Source organism: Equus caballus, chromosome 23 (genome assembly GCF_041296265.1).
Source record: "Equus caballus isolate H_3958 breed thoroughbred chromosome 23, TB-T2T, whole genome shotgun sequence".
NCBI classification, from domain to species: domain Eukaryota; kingdom Metazoa; phylum Chordata; class Mammalia; order Perissodactyla; family Equidae; genus Equus; species Equus caballus.
In genome coordinates this window covers 68,693,561-68,707,711 of record NC_091706.1, presented here as the reverse complement: position 1 = coordinate 68,707,711, position 14,151 = coordinate 68,693,561, and the positions used below count along the sequence as shown (strand labels likewise).

At 40.4% G+C, this 14,151-nt stretch overlaps 1 protein-coding gene and 1 long non-coding RNA gene across 2 annotated transcripts in view; one reads left to right on the top strand and one right to left on the bottom strand.

Moving 5' to 3' along the window:
- The window catches only part of IARS1 (isoleucyl-tRNA synthetase 1), a 79,409-nt gene that overhangs the window by 14,959 nt on the left and 50,299 nt on the right, over positions 1-14,151 (bottom strand). Inside the window, exons 26-30 of the mRNA XM_001491121.7 lie at positions 13,422-13,596; positions 11,085-11,197; positions 9,042-9,137; positions 8,033-8,209; positions 6,816-6,921 (exon numbers count right to left, since the gene is read on the bottom strand). Of these exons, the coding sequence (XP_001491171.3) occupies positions 6,816-6,921; positions 8,033-8,209; positions 9,042-9,137; positions 11,085-11,197; positions 13,422-13,596 (667 nt within the window). The remainder of the gene's footprint in view (positions 1-6,815; positions 6,922-8,032; positions 8,210-9,041; positions 9,138-11,084; positions 11,198-13,421; positions 13,597-14,151) is intronic.
- Positions 1-14,151, top strand: part of LOC102149850 (uncharacterized) — a 52,912-nt gene that overhangs the window by 36,832 nt on the left and 1,929 nt on the right. Inside the window, exon 3 of the long non-coding RNA XR_001379666.3 lies at positions 7,832-7,969. This is a non-coding gene — a long non-coding RNA (uncharacterized lncRNA). The remainder of the gene's footprint in view (positions 1-7,831; positions 7,970-14,151) is intronic.

Sequence of the window (14,151 nt, the reverse complement as noted above, 5' to 3'; positions counted from 1 at the left end):
GTATTTTATAGTTTTGGCATAAAATTTTATACATGTGTTTTTAGATTTACAGTGTCCTTTTTTTGAGCAATTGTAAATGGTACTGTATTTTAAATTTCATTCTCCATGTGTCCACTGCTAGTATACAAAAATTAAATTGATTTTTGTATGTTTATCTTATAGCCTGTGTATTTGATGAAAGTTTTTTCTTTTGCTTTTTATAAGCAATGTGATTTTATTCAACTATTTTGAAGATAAAACCCCTCAATTAATGCTTGAACCCAAAAGGTATAGAAAACTGGCCAAAAATACTTTAATAAATTTAAAGGTCATTTGTAGGTTTTTCCTCGTAACATGAGTGGTGTCAGCCAGACAGGAAATAACAAACCATATCAAATCACGTTAAAGCAGATGATCAATCTGTGGCTCCATTGGTAACTACTCCTAGGAGAGTAACCTTGTTGGAGTTGGGAGCTCTTCTTCCCAATTATTTGGTCAGCTGGCCCAGAAAGGGACAGTACTGGAGTCAGCAGAGGAGGGAGCTAGGCCCCATCTGTCTTGTCACTTCTCATTCTGGTGGCCCCGACTGAAGCTGACACAGAACCCTGGCCTTGCTGACATCACTGATGTACATCCACTGCCCCTCGGACTGACTGCTTCCACAGGGTCCTCTCACTGCCTCTCCCCGAGACAAGCCAGGATGTCAGCAGTGATGGGCCAGCCCACATGCCACACACCACTGAACTTGTGCAGCAGTTCAGGGGACCATGTTTCACCTGAGGCATCATCACAGGTCCAAATGAACACACGACCATCCTGGGAACAGCTGGTGACAATGCTGGTGGGCCAACCAATGGAGAGGTCTCAGGACACACTGTAGATTCCTTGGGATTTTCTATGTAGACAATCATGTCATCTTCAAATAGGGATAGTTTTATTTCTTCTCTTCTGATCGGTAAGCCTTTTCTTTTCTTTTCTTGCCTTATTCTACTGGCAAGAATTTCCAGTACAATGCTGAATAAAAGTAGTGAAGATAGGCATCCTTGCCTTGGTCCTTATTTTAGGCAGAAAACATTCAATCTCTTCCCATTAAGTATAATGTTAGCTGTAGGTTTTTTGTAGATGCTTATTATCAAGTTTACAAAGTTCTTCTCCCTGTTTTTCTGAGTTTTTTATCAGGAATGGTTGTTGAATTTTGTCAAATGCTTTTTCTGTAACAAATGGTATAATCGGGTAATCTTTTAGCCTGTTAATATGGTAGACTACACTGATTGGTTTTGGGATACTGAACCAGCCTTACATTCTTAGAATAAACCCTACTTATCATAATATATAATTCTTTGTATATATAGCTATATTTCATTTCATGATATTTTGGTAAGAATTTTACATTGATATTCATGAGGGATACTGGTCTATAGTTTTCTTTTCTTGTGTGTTGTCTGCATCTGGTTTTGGTGTCTAATATCTTACTAAAGTGAGTTGTGAGTGTTCCTTCTATTTTCTGGAAGAATCGGTGTAGAATTGGCATTCATTTTTTTAAAGTCTAGTTGAATTCTCTAGCAAAACCATTTGGATATGGAGATTTCTTGAGAGTTTTAAAATTACGAATTCAATCTCCTTATTAGCAATAGGGGTACTGAAATGATCTATTTCATACTGGGTGAGTTGAAGTAGTTTTAAAATTTTATTGAAATCATAATAGTTTATAATATTGTGAAATTTCAGTTGTACATTATTGTCAGTCACCATTATATGTGCCCCTTCACCCCTTGTGCCTACCCCTCAACCCTCTTCCCCTCTGGTAACCACTCAACTGTTCTCTTTGTCCATTTGTTAGTTTACCTTCCACATATGAGTGATATGGTGTTTTTCTTTCTCTGTCTGGCTCATTTCACTTAATATAATACCCTCAAGGTCTAACCATATTGTTGCAAGTGGGATGATTTTGTCTCTTTTTATGGCTGAGTAGTATTCCATTGTACATATATACCACATCCTCTTTATCCAATCATCAGATGATGGGCACTTGGGTAGCTTCCATTTCTTGGCTATTGTGAATAATGCTGCAATGAACATACAGGTCCATAAGTCTCTTTGAATTGTTGACTGCAAGTTCTTTAGATAAATACCCAGTAGTGGGATAGCTGAGTCATATGGTATTTCTATTTTTAATTTTTTGAGGAATCTCCATAGTGTTTTCCATAGTGGCTGCACCAGTGTGCATTCCCACCAGCAGTGTACAAGGGTTCCCTTTTCTCTACATCCTCTCCAGCGTTTGTTATTTTTTGTCTTGGTGACTATAGCCATTTTAATGGGTTATCTTAGTGTAGTTTTGATTTGCATTTCCCTGATTATTTGTGATGTTGAACATCTTTTCATGTGCTTACTGGCCATGTGTATATCTTCTTTGGAGAAAAGTCTGTTCATATCCTCTGCCCATTTTTTCATTGGGTTTTTTGTTTTTATGTTGTTCAGTTGTGTGAGCTCTTTATATATTCTGGAGATTAACCCCTTGTTGGATATATGATTTGTGAATATTTTCTCCCAGTTGGTGGGCTGTCTTTTTGTTTTGTTCCTGGTTTCCTTTGCCTTGCAGAAGCTCTCTAGTCTGATTAAGTCCCACTTGTTTATTTTTTCTTTTGTTTCCCTTGTCTGAGGGGACATGGTATTCGAAAAGATCCTTCTAAAACGAATGTCAAAGAGTGCACTACCTATATTTTCTTGTAGGAGTTTTATGGTTTCCGGTCTTACCTTCAAGTCTCTGATTCATTTTGAGTTAACTTATTGTGTATGGTGTAAGATAATGGTATACTTTCATTCTTTCGCACGTGGCTGTCCAGTTTTCCCAACACCATGTATCGAAGAGACTTTCCTTTCTCAATTGTATGTTCTTAGCACCTTTGTTGAAGATTAGCTGTCCATAGATGTGTGGGTTTATTTCTGGGCTTAGTTTGTGCTTTTTGAGAAACTGGTTCATTTCATGCAAGTTGTCAAATTCACGTGTGGAGAGTTGTTCATGGTATCTGCTTATCTTTTTGATTTCTGCAGTCTGTATTGATATCTTGTTTCATTCGTGATATTGGTAATTAGTATCTTCTTTTGTTCTATATCAGTCTCACTAGAGGTTTATTGATTTTATTTTTTTTGAAGAACTACATTTTTGTTTCACTGATCTTCTCTATTGTTTTTCTGTTTTCAATTGTGTTGATTTTTGCTCATTTTTATTTTCCTTCTGTTTACTTAGGGTTCATTTTATTTTTGTTCTGCTTTTTTTAGTTTCTTGAGGTTGGACCTTACATTATTGATTTGAAACCTTTCTTCTTTTCTAATTTTAGTCTTTGGAGATATCAATTAGCTGCTTCCCAGATATTCTGATATGTTGTATTTTCCTTTTCACTCAGTTTTACGTATGTTTTCCTTGACATGTTTTCCCTGATCATGGATTATTTGGAAGTACGTTGTTTACTTTTGAAGTGTGTGAAGATTTTGCTTTTATCTGTAACTGATTTATAGTTTGATTCCATTGTGGTCAGAGAACATACTCTATATGATTCCAACTCTTAAACTGAGTTTTGTTTTATGGCCCAGGCTGTAATCTATCTTGGTAAATGTTCTCTGGGAGTTTGAATAGAATGTGTATTCTGCCGCTATTCGGTAGGGTGTTTCATAAATGTTGATTAGATTCTGATTTCTGTGTAGCTGTTGTATTAATTGTTCAAAGAGGTATAGGCAATTCTCAAACTATAATTATGGATTTTCTAATTCTCCTTTAAGGTCTATCAGTTTTTGTTTCATGTGTTCTGCAGCTCTGTTGTTAGGTACATACACATTGAGGATCATTATGCTTTCCTTGTGGATTGACATACATTATTCAATGTCATAGGTAATTTTCTTTGCTAGGAAGTCTACTTTATGGAAATGAACATAGGCATTCCTGCTTTCTTTATGTTTGCACAATATATCTTTTTCTATTCTTTTACTTTCAAGCTACCTATATTGTTATATTTAAAGACTTATATAGCTATAACATATAGCTGGATAATGTGTTTTCATCACTCTGTCAATCTCTATTAATTGATGTATTTAGACCATCTATATTTAGTGTAATTATTGATGTTAAGCTTAAGCCTTCCATTTTATTTTCTGATTTCTATTCTGTTTTCTTTTCCCAAGCGTCCTGTGGGTTACCTGAATACACCTTAGGATTCCATTTTTCTCTGTCTAGTGTTTTTGTACGTATTGCTTAGTACAGACTTTTGTAGTGGTTGCACTAGGTTGTACATTATATATACATAACTACTAGTCTACTGGTGTCAGTGTTTACCAGTTTGACAGAAATGTAAGAACCTTACTTCCTTTTACATCCCTTGGCTATTCCCCATTTATATATTTTATGTCTTAAATATTTCTTACATATGCATTGAGATGTTACAGTTTTTGCTGTAACCACAAACATAAGTTAGAAAATTCAAGAAGGAAAGTCTGTTCAATTCACCTGTATTTTGACTCTTTCCATTGTTATTTCTTCCATACTGATGTCCCTAGATTCCCTCTTTTATCATTTTCTTTCTGTTTTAAGAATTTCCTCTAGCTATTCTTTTGGGTTAAGTCTTGCTAGCGACAAGTTCTCTCAGTTTTCCTTCATTTGAGACTGTCTTGATAGTCTCTTCATCTGAAGATATTTCTGCTTGATACAGAATTCTGGGTAGACAGCACTTACATTTTAGTGTTTGAGAAATGTTGTCCTTTTACCTTCCGGCCTCCAAGGTTCCTGATGAGAAATCCAGTATCATTCAAATTGCTCTTCTCCTTTAAGTTAGGTGTTGCACATCTCTCTCTCATTGCTTTCAAGATGTTTTCTTGGCCTTAAGTTCAGAAGTTTGCCTATGCTACATCTCGATGCAGATTCTTTTGGGGTTATCCTGTAAGGGATTTCCTTAGCTTCTTGAATATGTAGATTTTGTGTTTCGTCAAATTTAGTAAGTTTTCAGCTATTATTTCTTTGAATACTTTTTCTGTCCTGTCTTTTTCTTCTCTTTCTCTCAGAATTCAATCACAAGAATATTAAACTTTTGTTATTATCCCACAGATCTTTGAGGCTCTGTTCATTTTTTTCAGATTTTTAAAAAAAACTGTTGTTCAGAATGGGTACTTTTGATTGTTCTACCTTCCAGTTCACAGATTCTTTCCTGTCTCTTCTATTCTGTTGTTGAGCCCATCCACTGAGTTTTTGTATTTTAGTTATTGTATTTCTCAGTTCTAAAATTTTTACTTGATTCTTTATATCTTCTGTTTCTTTGTTGAGGCTACTTTTCATTTGTTTCTACTGTGTTTATAATTGGTGTGTGAAGCATTTTTATTCTGGCTGCATTACATTTTTCAGATAATTTTAACATTTTTGTCATCTTGGTGTTTATAGGTATTGATTGCCTTTTTTCATTCAGTTTAAGATCTTCCCTGTTCTTGGTATGATGAGTAATCTTTAATTAAAACCTAGACATGTTAGGTATTAGGAGACTCTGGTTCTTATTTAAACCTTCTATTTTAGCTGGCTTTGTCTGACATCACACCACCAGGGGAGAGGGGACACTGCTTTGTTACTGCCTGCTGGGAGGGTGGGAAGGGAAGTCTGGGTTCCCTGTTCAGTCTCCACTGACACTAAGGTCAGGATTCCTTGCTACTGCTGGGAGGGGGCGAGGAGGGAGTTTCCACTCTCCTCCAGGCCTCCACTGCTGCCTCCGTGGCGGTGAAGAGTGGGAGTGCCTGCTTACTGCTCCCCATGTGGCCTTCACTGATGCCTCGGCAGGCAGCAGGGATATGCAGCCTCGTTCCCACCGGGCGGTGGTGAGAGGGAGGGATGCCCTGCTGCAGCCTGTGGGGACGGACATCCAGGCTCTCCACATGCTCTACCCTGACACTGCTAGGCAGAGGGGTTCATAACTGCCTGGGTGGGAGGAAAGTCCCGGCTCACTACTTAGTCTTCTCTGATAGTAGCGTGGCGGTGGGGGCTTGAGGCTCCTCAGCCTGGCAAAGGTCTAAGCTCTCCACTTGGCCTCTGCTGGTGTGAGTGGCAGTGGGGCCACAGTTTCTTCTCTTGCATTTGGCTGGAGTAGAGCAGTTATTATCTACAAGTTTTCTGTCTTGCTAGGCTGCCCCTCTTCTGGTCCTTCATCTAGAGAGAGAAAGATTTTGTTGGGGCAATTTTGTGCATGCTTGTTGGCATTTCCAGGTTGCTGGCTTCTTCAGCTCCAAGGCTGCGGTACATGAGGCAAAAAGAAAACCCTGAGAACTCTCCACTATTTTGTTGCTTGGTTCCAAGGTCCCTAGCTGGTCTGTCTTCCCTCCACCTTTAAGAGTTTTTTTTTTGTTTTAAAGATTGGCACCTGAGCTAACAACTGCTGCCTTTTTTTTTGCGTGTGTGTGTGTGGGTCCTTCTAGTTGTGGCATGTGGGATGCCGCCTCAGCATAGCCTGACAAGCAGTGCCATGTCTGCACCCAGGATCTGAAGCAGAGAAACCCTGGGCTGCTGAAGCAGAGTGTGTGAACTCAACCACTCGGCCATGGGGCCGGCCCCAAGAGTCTTCTTGTAGTGGTCTTTACATACCATCTCCAGAGTGTTCAGCTGTACTTTGTGGGAGGAACAGGGAAAACTACATCTAGTCCATCTTCCTAGAAGTGCAAGTCCAATCATTTACTTTCAAGGATTCATTTTGATGACAATTAGATAGAAAAAGTTATCCAGTTTTACCAATTCTCTTATAAAAGCTTTAAAGACATTCACAGGTTTAACTAAAACACAAAATACAAACCATGGAATTCATTTACGCTCTTACCTTGCTCACTGCCATTTGTACAAATATTAAGATTGACATATGCGCAAGCAGGGCCAGGCACAGATGATCCTCTAGTGAGTGTAATTTCCAGGTCAGACCCCTTCAACTGAGAAGAGGGGAATATATGAGTGAGCCACTGTAGCACCTGACCACAGTGTCACCAAACAACACAGAAACTATTTCTTCTCAGTAAGAATCAGAGCTCTGTACAATTCTGATAGCACATTCAGTATCATTACCAAAAAAGTCCAGAACTACAATTTTTCCCCTCATTTTTTTCTTTTTACCTTGTTCTTTTAAAAATGTAAATTTTTGATTATATAAGCAATATATGGTCATTTTTTAAAAAGTCAAACAGTTTAAAAATATGCAAAATAGAGAGCCAGCTCTGATGGCCTAGGGATTAAAGTTTGGCATGCTCCACTTCAGTGGCCAAGGTTTGGTTCCCAGGCACGGAACTAGACCACCTGTCTGTCAGTAGCCATGCTGTGGCAGCAGCTCACGTAGAAGAACTAGGACCTACAACTAGAATAAACAACTACGTACTGGGGCTTTGGGGAGGAAAAGTAAAAAATTAAAAAAAAATAAGCAAAATAGAAAATGAAACCATCTTGTAACTTGCCCCAGTCACTTTCAGCCCCTGCTCCTCTATCCTATTTGTCCCATATAAAGTAGGAACAAGGAACAAATGACTGAATGAATGACTGACTGACACAGAAAAGGATTGATTCCCCTGTTACAAATGATCCACTTCTGAATTATGGGCCAAGGTCTTCCATGTGTGGGTATCAGATTTTCATAGTTACATCTAAAATGGGCCAACAGGAGGCGAAATTGTACCTTTATGTACAACTTTCTCTCATAAAAGTTAACTGCTTTTCAAGTCAATTGCTGTTTACTTTAACAGTAATTCCCAGAATCCACAATGCTGACTTCCTAAGTTTTAGAGAAAACAGGCCCATATGCCATCTGATCGCCTGACAATTCTTACGTACTTCCTGGCTCCCTCTCCCCAGAGAACTGCCGTGAGGACAGCTCTACTTTCCCTCCCTCTCTCTCCTTCTGGACACCCTTTTGCTGACCCTCTCACTCCAGAGCAACACTTCAGGACCGAGGACTACACCAATTGCTACTAGGGGCCAGAATATCAAGATGTGAGTACATAAACTTAACATAAAATCTAATCCTAAATCTCCTAATAGTTCAACAGAACTCACCTGTGTTTTTTCTTGAATAAGGATCTTATCTGCTGTAGGAACTGGATATGGTTTCAAGGGAGCCTTTATGGTGGCAAATATGAACTCTGTGTGGCTTTCGATAACATTGTTCAGATACTCTCCTTCAGACTTTGCTTTATAATAAACTGTTATTTCATCAGTTGGAACTAGATTGCACTGAAAGCACATACAGAAAATTTAAAGAGGGAAGCACATCTGTTAATCAAAACATAAGGTGCTGTTGAAAAGGGCTGACGGTCCCATGCGGGGTCATCAGGGAAGGGCACAGTCTCCTGTCCCATCCTCCCCATGAAATAAAGGAGTCACCGAGCAAGAACCTCCTCACAAACCTCTGACCTGAAACAGAGCTCGCAAGCGCCCCATTATCTGCTGGAGTGGCCTCCTCAGATCCCAGCCCACAGGTCTCAGACACCAGGCCTGATGACGAGGACTGCTGGAGGCCTCCTCAGGTAGGAGCTCCCTGGCTCTCTTGCCTGCTGAGGGCAGGCAAAGGGCTCTCTGTGCCTGGTCCGGCTCCCAGCTCTTGAATGAGAAAGAACCACCCCGCGCTGTTCAGATCCAAGACTCTCTCTCCTGAGCCAGGAGCCCTTCCAAACTGACTGCACCTCTTCCCTTCCTCAGACAGCCACTGTCAGCTCTGGTGACCTCTGCACCAGTTAGGAGAACTATCTATCCAGAAGATGATTTTGTAGAAGCCCTAGGGAACTGAAAAAGGAGGACAAGGGGCACAGGTTGGCTGACAGCTCCTGATCAGAGAAACCAAAGAGCCACGTCCAGCTTGGGGGTGAACAAGCAGGGAGGGGAAGAGGCCTACCTTTCCTGCAGAGTACAATCTGAATGGACTGAAGATCACTGACTAATTATCATTAATTGATTACTATGGTTCAAATCACCTGCCTCTCCTGTCCTCCCCAAAAAACAAAATAAAAAGCCAAACAAAAAAACCAAACGCCCCAACAGCAGCTTGTTCTTAACCTGACAAACTGACCTTTTTGCGAAGTTTCTGGATGCGATTGATGACTTCCCGAGCCATTCCTTCATCCACCATTGACTGGTCAGGGGTGACGTCCAAGAGAACCAAAGCCTATAGGAACGAACAGTGCACGACATGACAGTCAAATAAGAAAAACAGTTCTTTCAAACTCAGCAAAATGCTATTTAAAACTAAATTCTGAGAAGTCTATTATGATGCACTATTTATTCATGCAACTGAGCGAAGGAAACAAAGTCAAATCCAGTTTCTTTATAGTTTGGGTCCTTCTTTGTAACCAGTGAGTCCTTCATCTCTGGAGAGAGGCGTAGCTGTCCCTTTTCCTTCTGTAGGGTGCTACTCACAGGAGACACCCTAAGATTGGCTTTTGTGAGTCTCTCATGTAATTTCACTTTTTGTCTATCTAATAAATAATATCAATGCTTCTAATAAATAAGATCAACAATCATGAAACCCTTACAGCAGCACAACTTTTCACAATGGACCCACCACAAACTAGTGGACTGAAGGCCTCAAAGCAGCCAACTCCATTCTTTTCTTTCCTTTTTTTTTCCTTGAGGAAGTTAGCCCTGAGCTAACATCTGCCGCCAATCCTCCTCTTTTTGCTGAGGAAGACTGGCCCTGAGCTCACATCCGTGCCCATCTTCCTCCACTTTATAGGTGGCATGCCTACCACAGCGTGGCTTGCCAAGCGGTGCCATGTCTGCACCCGGGATCCGAACTGGTGAACCCCAGGCTGCTGAAGCGGAACGTGAGCACTTAACCCCTGCACCACTGGGCAGGCCCCCAACTCCATTATTTTCTTAAACCATGACCCTTTTTATCCTTTGGTTTGTTGGTCTGTTTCAAGACACGGTTTCTCTACAATGGACCACAATACTTCTTATGTGATTTAGTTTAAGTTGCCATCTTCTTGTCAACTTTGTCTGCTTTTCCATCTCCTGTGTTCTGAAGGTGTCGATGATGATGTGGTAATAACAATGGCGTCACTTCCATTATAGAGGGGGTGTACTTGTAAATTAGGCACCATCCCCATTTACCTTTGAGGAAACTCACTCAGAGAAGCTAACAAGCTTCATGAAGGCACAGCAGGTAGAACTGAACACAGATGATGAGTCAGAGCAGGGCCACCATGGCCCACAATACACAAACCGTGTCAAGAAACTCAGAGGTATCACAAGCAACACCTCCTTAAGTGTGGACGACGTCTTTAGGCCCTCCTTTCCACTGGCTGTAGTCAGGAAGGAGTGCACCCTCTCACTGTTAATAAACCTCCCTGCTGCCCCACTTTCTTCCCTAGCTTCCTTACCTTTGGCTCCTTACCACTGTCTGTCCACATGGAGTTCTGACTACATCCAGTTTAAGCCCCTCTGTAAAGTCTTGAGGAGGTCGGCCTGTCTCATGAGGCACTCCCCACCTGTCCCTGCATGTGGCATGTTAGGCACAGAGGGTCTCCAGCAAGCCCCCAACTCCAACACTGGAGATCTGACAACCTATCTGCCCAGAGAAATCTGATCAGGAGTGAGGAGAGAAGCTCTGATCCATCACAACAAAGAATGCTGACTCCAGAACCCAAAACTGCCTGTATATCCTCTTCAAGGAGCCTAACCCTTGAAGAGGATCCACTTCCCTAACCACCTCCACCTCACCCGACTTCAGATAGGAGCCCTTCTCTGTACTTATTTCTCCAAGATAACTTCTCAGGCAGAACAATAAGAATTGGCTTACTTTCCTGTCTCTATGACTGACTCATTCCTTAAAGGCTGGGATTACATCTTATTCTTTTTGTACAACCCAACACTTAGGACAATTACTTGCATGCAGAAGTCACAAAATGTCTGTTTAGGTATTCATTAAAGAAATAAATATGTTAAGGGCATATAATAGTTGAGTTTGGTAAAGCCAATCTAAAATGAATAACTGGTTTATTTTACCCTGAGACAAGCTGTCAACACTGCCAGGAAAGGCATAGGTAAATACTTTCTCCTCTTGTTGTTCTTATCTTTTGGTCAAGAAATGTTCTAGGGAACAGAGAAATACCTGAGCATCTGAGTGCGCTTCAAATTGCGCCGTCCCACTGGCCGCCTGGTCAAAGGTGCACATGAGGCGGATGTCCTCTTCATGCAGTTCGTGGCCCTCTACAACAATGGTCCCTATTGGAGAAGCAACTGCCACTGTTAATGAGTCAGTCCCTCCTCCTCCTGAAGCCACCCAGCTACTAGGATATCGTACCACTGCAGAGTCTTCAAGAGATCATGTCCTCCTGACTCATGTCATCGTTGCAGTCACGGATGTGACAAACTTTCTTTAGACTGCACTGTGCTGCCTCAAGGACAGTTAAATCACCACCAATGTCGACGGTTGCATATAAACTCCCAGGTCCAAAGATGCACCAGGAGGTGATGAATCTACCTTATACCCAGAGCAGCACAACGTAATGAAGAAAGCAGTCTGTAGAGTCAAAGTGGACTTAGGCCCACCACTCACTGGTTGTAGCATCATAGTGTTCTATGATCTGCAGAGCAGGGTGCAGTGAGGGTGCAATGAGGTGGACAGTGTGAAGGTCTGAGCATCAAGCCTATACACGGCAGGCACCTGAGGATGGCAATCCCCATCTTCAGGGAAGCCTGCTGTGGTCACCCACAATGATCTTGATCTCTGAGCACTGGGCTGCCATCTTCACTTTATGTCACCATGTTCTGAAAACTATTTCATTTTCCATCAGTATAGAACAGTTCATTCAGAATCTACACTTGAGAAACTAGGCTTTTGGTTGCAAATAAGGTTTATTACAGGAATTTTTTATATTTTGGCTATCTGGTGAAACAACTTAGATTTGTGACTTGAAGGTTGATCAGACTTTAATTTAACATATCAAGTTAAATTAGTAACGAATCAACTTTTAGTTGTTAGCCTCTTATGTTTTACAAATATCATATAAAAATTGGGAGAATCTTAGGGACACTGCCCCCAATTTCTATAACTGCTCATCTGATTTCTGAGTCTTTAAATCTCTTCTCATGACACCTCTGTGCTTATGATTTTCAACTTCAGATGGAGTCCTAACAAACACCTTCTGCCCTAGGATAGCTGAAGGACGCCAGGCAGCCATAGTAAGACCACGTGAGACTCTAATCATGGCAGAGCTGAGAACTCCTGGGCACCCTGGAAGGCTCTCTAAAGGAGAGGAGGGAGGCAGCTGAGTCCCATTTCCTACCTCCTCATATTATCATCCTATGTTTCCTTTAGAGCACTTATCAAAACCATGATTATTTCCATAAATCTTCAAAGTCTGCCAGCACCACGAGGGGAAGGACAATGTCTGTCTTATTCAACTCTATGGCCCCAGTGCCAGCTAAACGGAAGCACTTTAAAAAATATTTGCTTAATGAATGTATCCAGTCTTGCCCAATTAAGAGACCAAAATGTGGCTTCTAGGTACTTTAGAGAAACTGTGATAAGTTCTGACCCAGTTCCCCTTTGCAAGAAGCTCCAAAGCTCAATGCTAAATCCTTTCTCTAAAAATACTTTAATATTTTCTTTTGAATATTTTCCAATCTTTATTCTGACACCTCCCAAAGTCGTCACCACCTTTTTTCTCCACAAGCCACATCTGATAACAGTGACATCTATGCCACCGGCTGGTAATGAAGCCCTAGGGGGTTCTGCTCTTTCTTATTTGGGTAGATTTTCTAGGCCCACATTAGCATTTGTAGAATTCAGTGGTAACCTAAAGTCCACTCATCCTATTCAGTTATTTCTATCTAGAAATTTAGCCAAAGGGAATCAATTCCATAAAATATTTACATGTAAAAATATGCACTTCAATATTATTCATAATATTAAAAGAATGGAAATAACTTAAAGCACCAGCAATAAAAGACGGGTTAAAAACATTATCAGGTATCCATATGAAGGGCAATTATGCAGTTACTGAAATAGCATTTTAAAGCCTAATAACAGAGAAACATTTATAATGTAAAGTGAAAACACAAAATAAAAAGGTGAATAAAAACAAATATAACATAAAATGTAAAAATATGAGTGAAAAACATGAAATTTAAAATTACAGTGTGATCTCCATTTGTAAGGTTGCAATTATGACTATGTAACTAGAAGGAAATAAATCAGAATTTTAATAGTGTCTCAGCACTAACATATTAAACAGCCGAGAGCAGGCACTCAATCTACTTTAAGGCTTAAAGGTCATTTTTGTTGTCTTCTTTAATTTTTTGTAAATTATCAGAATTCTTATTAAACATTTTTATGACCAGAAAAAAAAGTTTTCATTTAAGAAAAGGCTGTGACAGTAAAAGTCAAACAGGAGCCTAACTATGAGACACCTGTCAGGCTGAGGCCACAAACGGCAACACCCACCTCTCCGCTGGAATTGCTCTAGCTCCTCACTGCTCAGCTGCTTGATGGCTGTCATCACCACCTTGAAGGCTCCCTTCAGACGCTTCCCCAGAACCATGTGATCCGGTTCTGCTCTTAGTCGAATGCCATACTTGCTTTTATCCGTAGACAATGTAACTTTTCGAACATTCAGTTCCTATAGTTGGTGGACAAGATGAAACAAAACTGAGGGAAATAAAAACATATGTCCACAAAAACATGCACACAAACGTTCATAGCAACATTATTCACAAAAAGTGGAAACAACCCAAAAGTCCATCAACTGTGAGTGGATAAATAAAATGTGGCTTATCCAAACAATGGACTATTATTTAGTAATATAAAGGAATGAAGCGCTGATGCATGCTGTATCATGAACGACCCTTGGAGCTAAGTGAGAGAAGTCAGATACAAAAGGCCACATACTGTATGATTCCATTTATATGAAATGTCCAGAGTAGGCACATCCAGAGACAGAAAACAGATTTATGGTTGCCAGGGGATGCTGGGATCTTGAAGAGAAACGGTATGTAAAAACTAATGGATACTGGGTTTGTTCTTGGGGTGATGAGAATGTTAGAAAATTGTGGTGACAGTTATACAACTCTATAAATAATACCAAAAATCATTGAATTATATGGTATGAAAAAACCTTTCTTTTTTCAGAAAGGACTGGTTGTCCAAATCAATCAAGATAGCTGAGCATAACTCA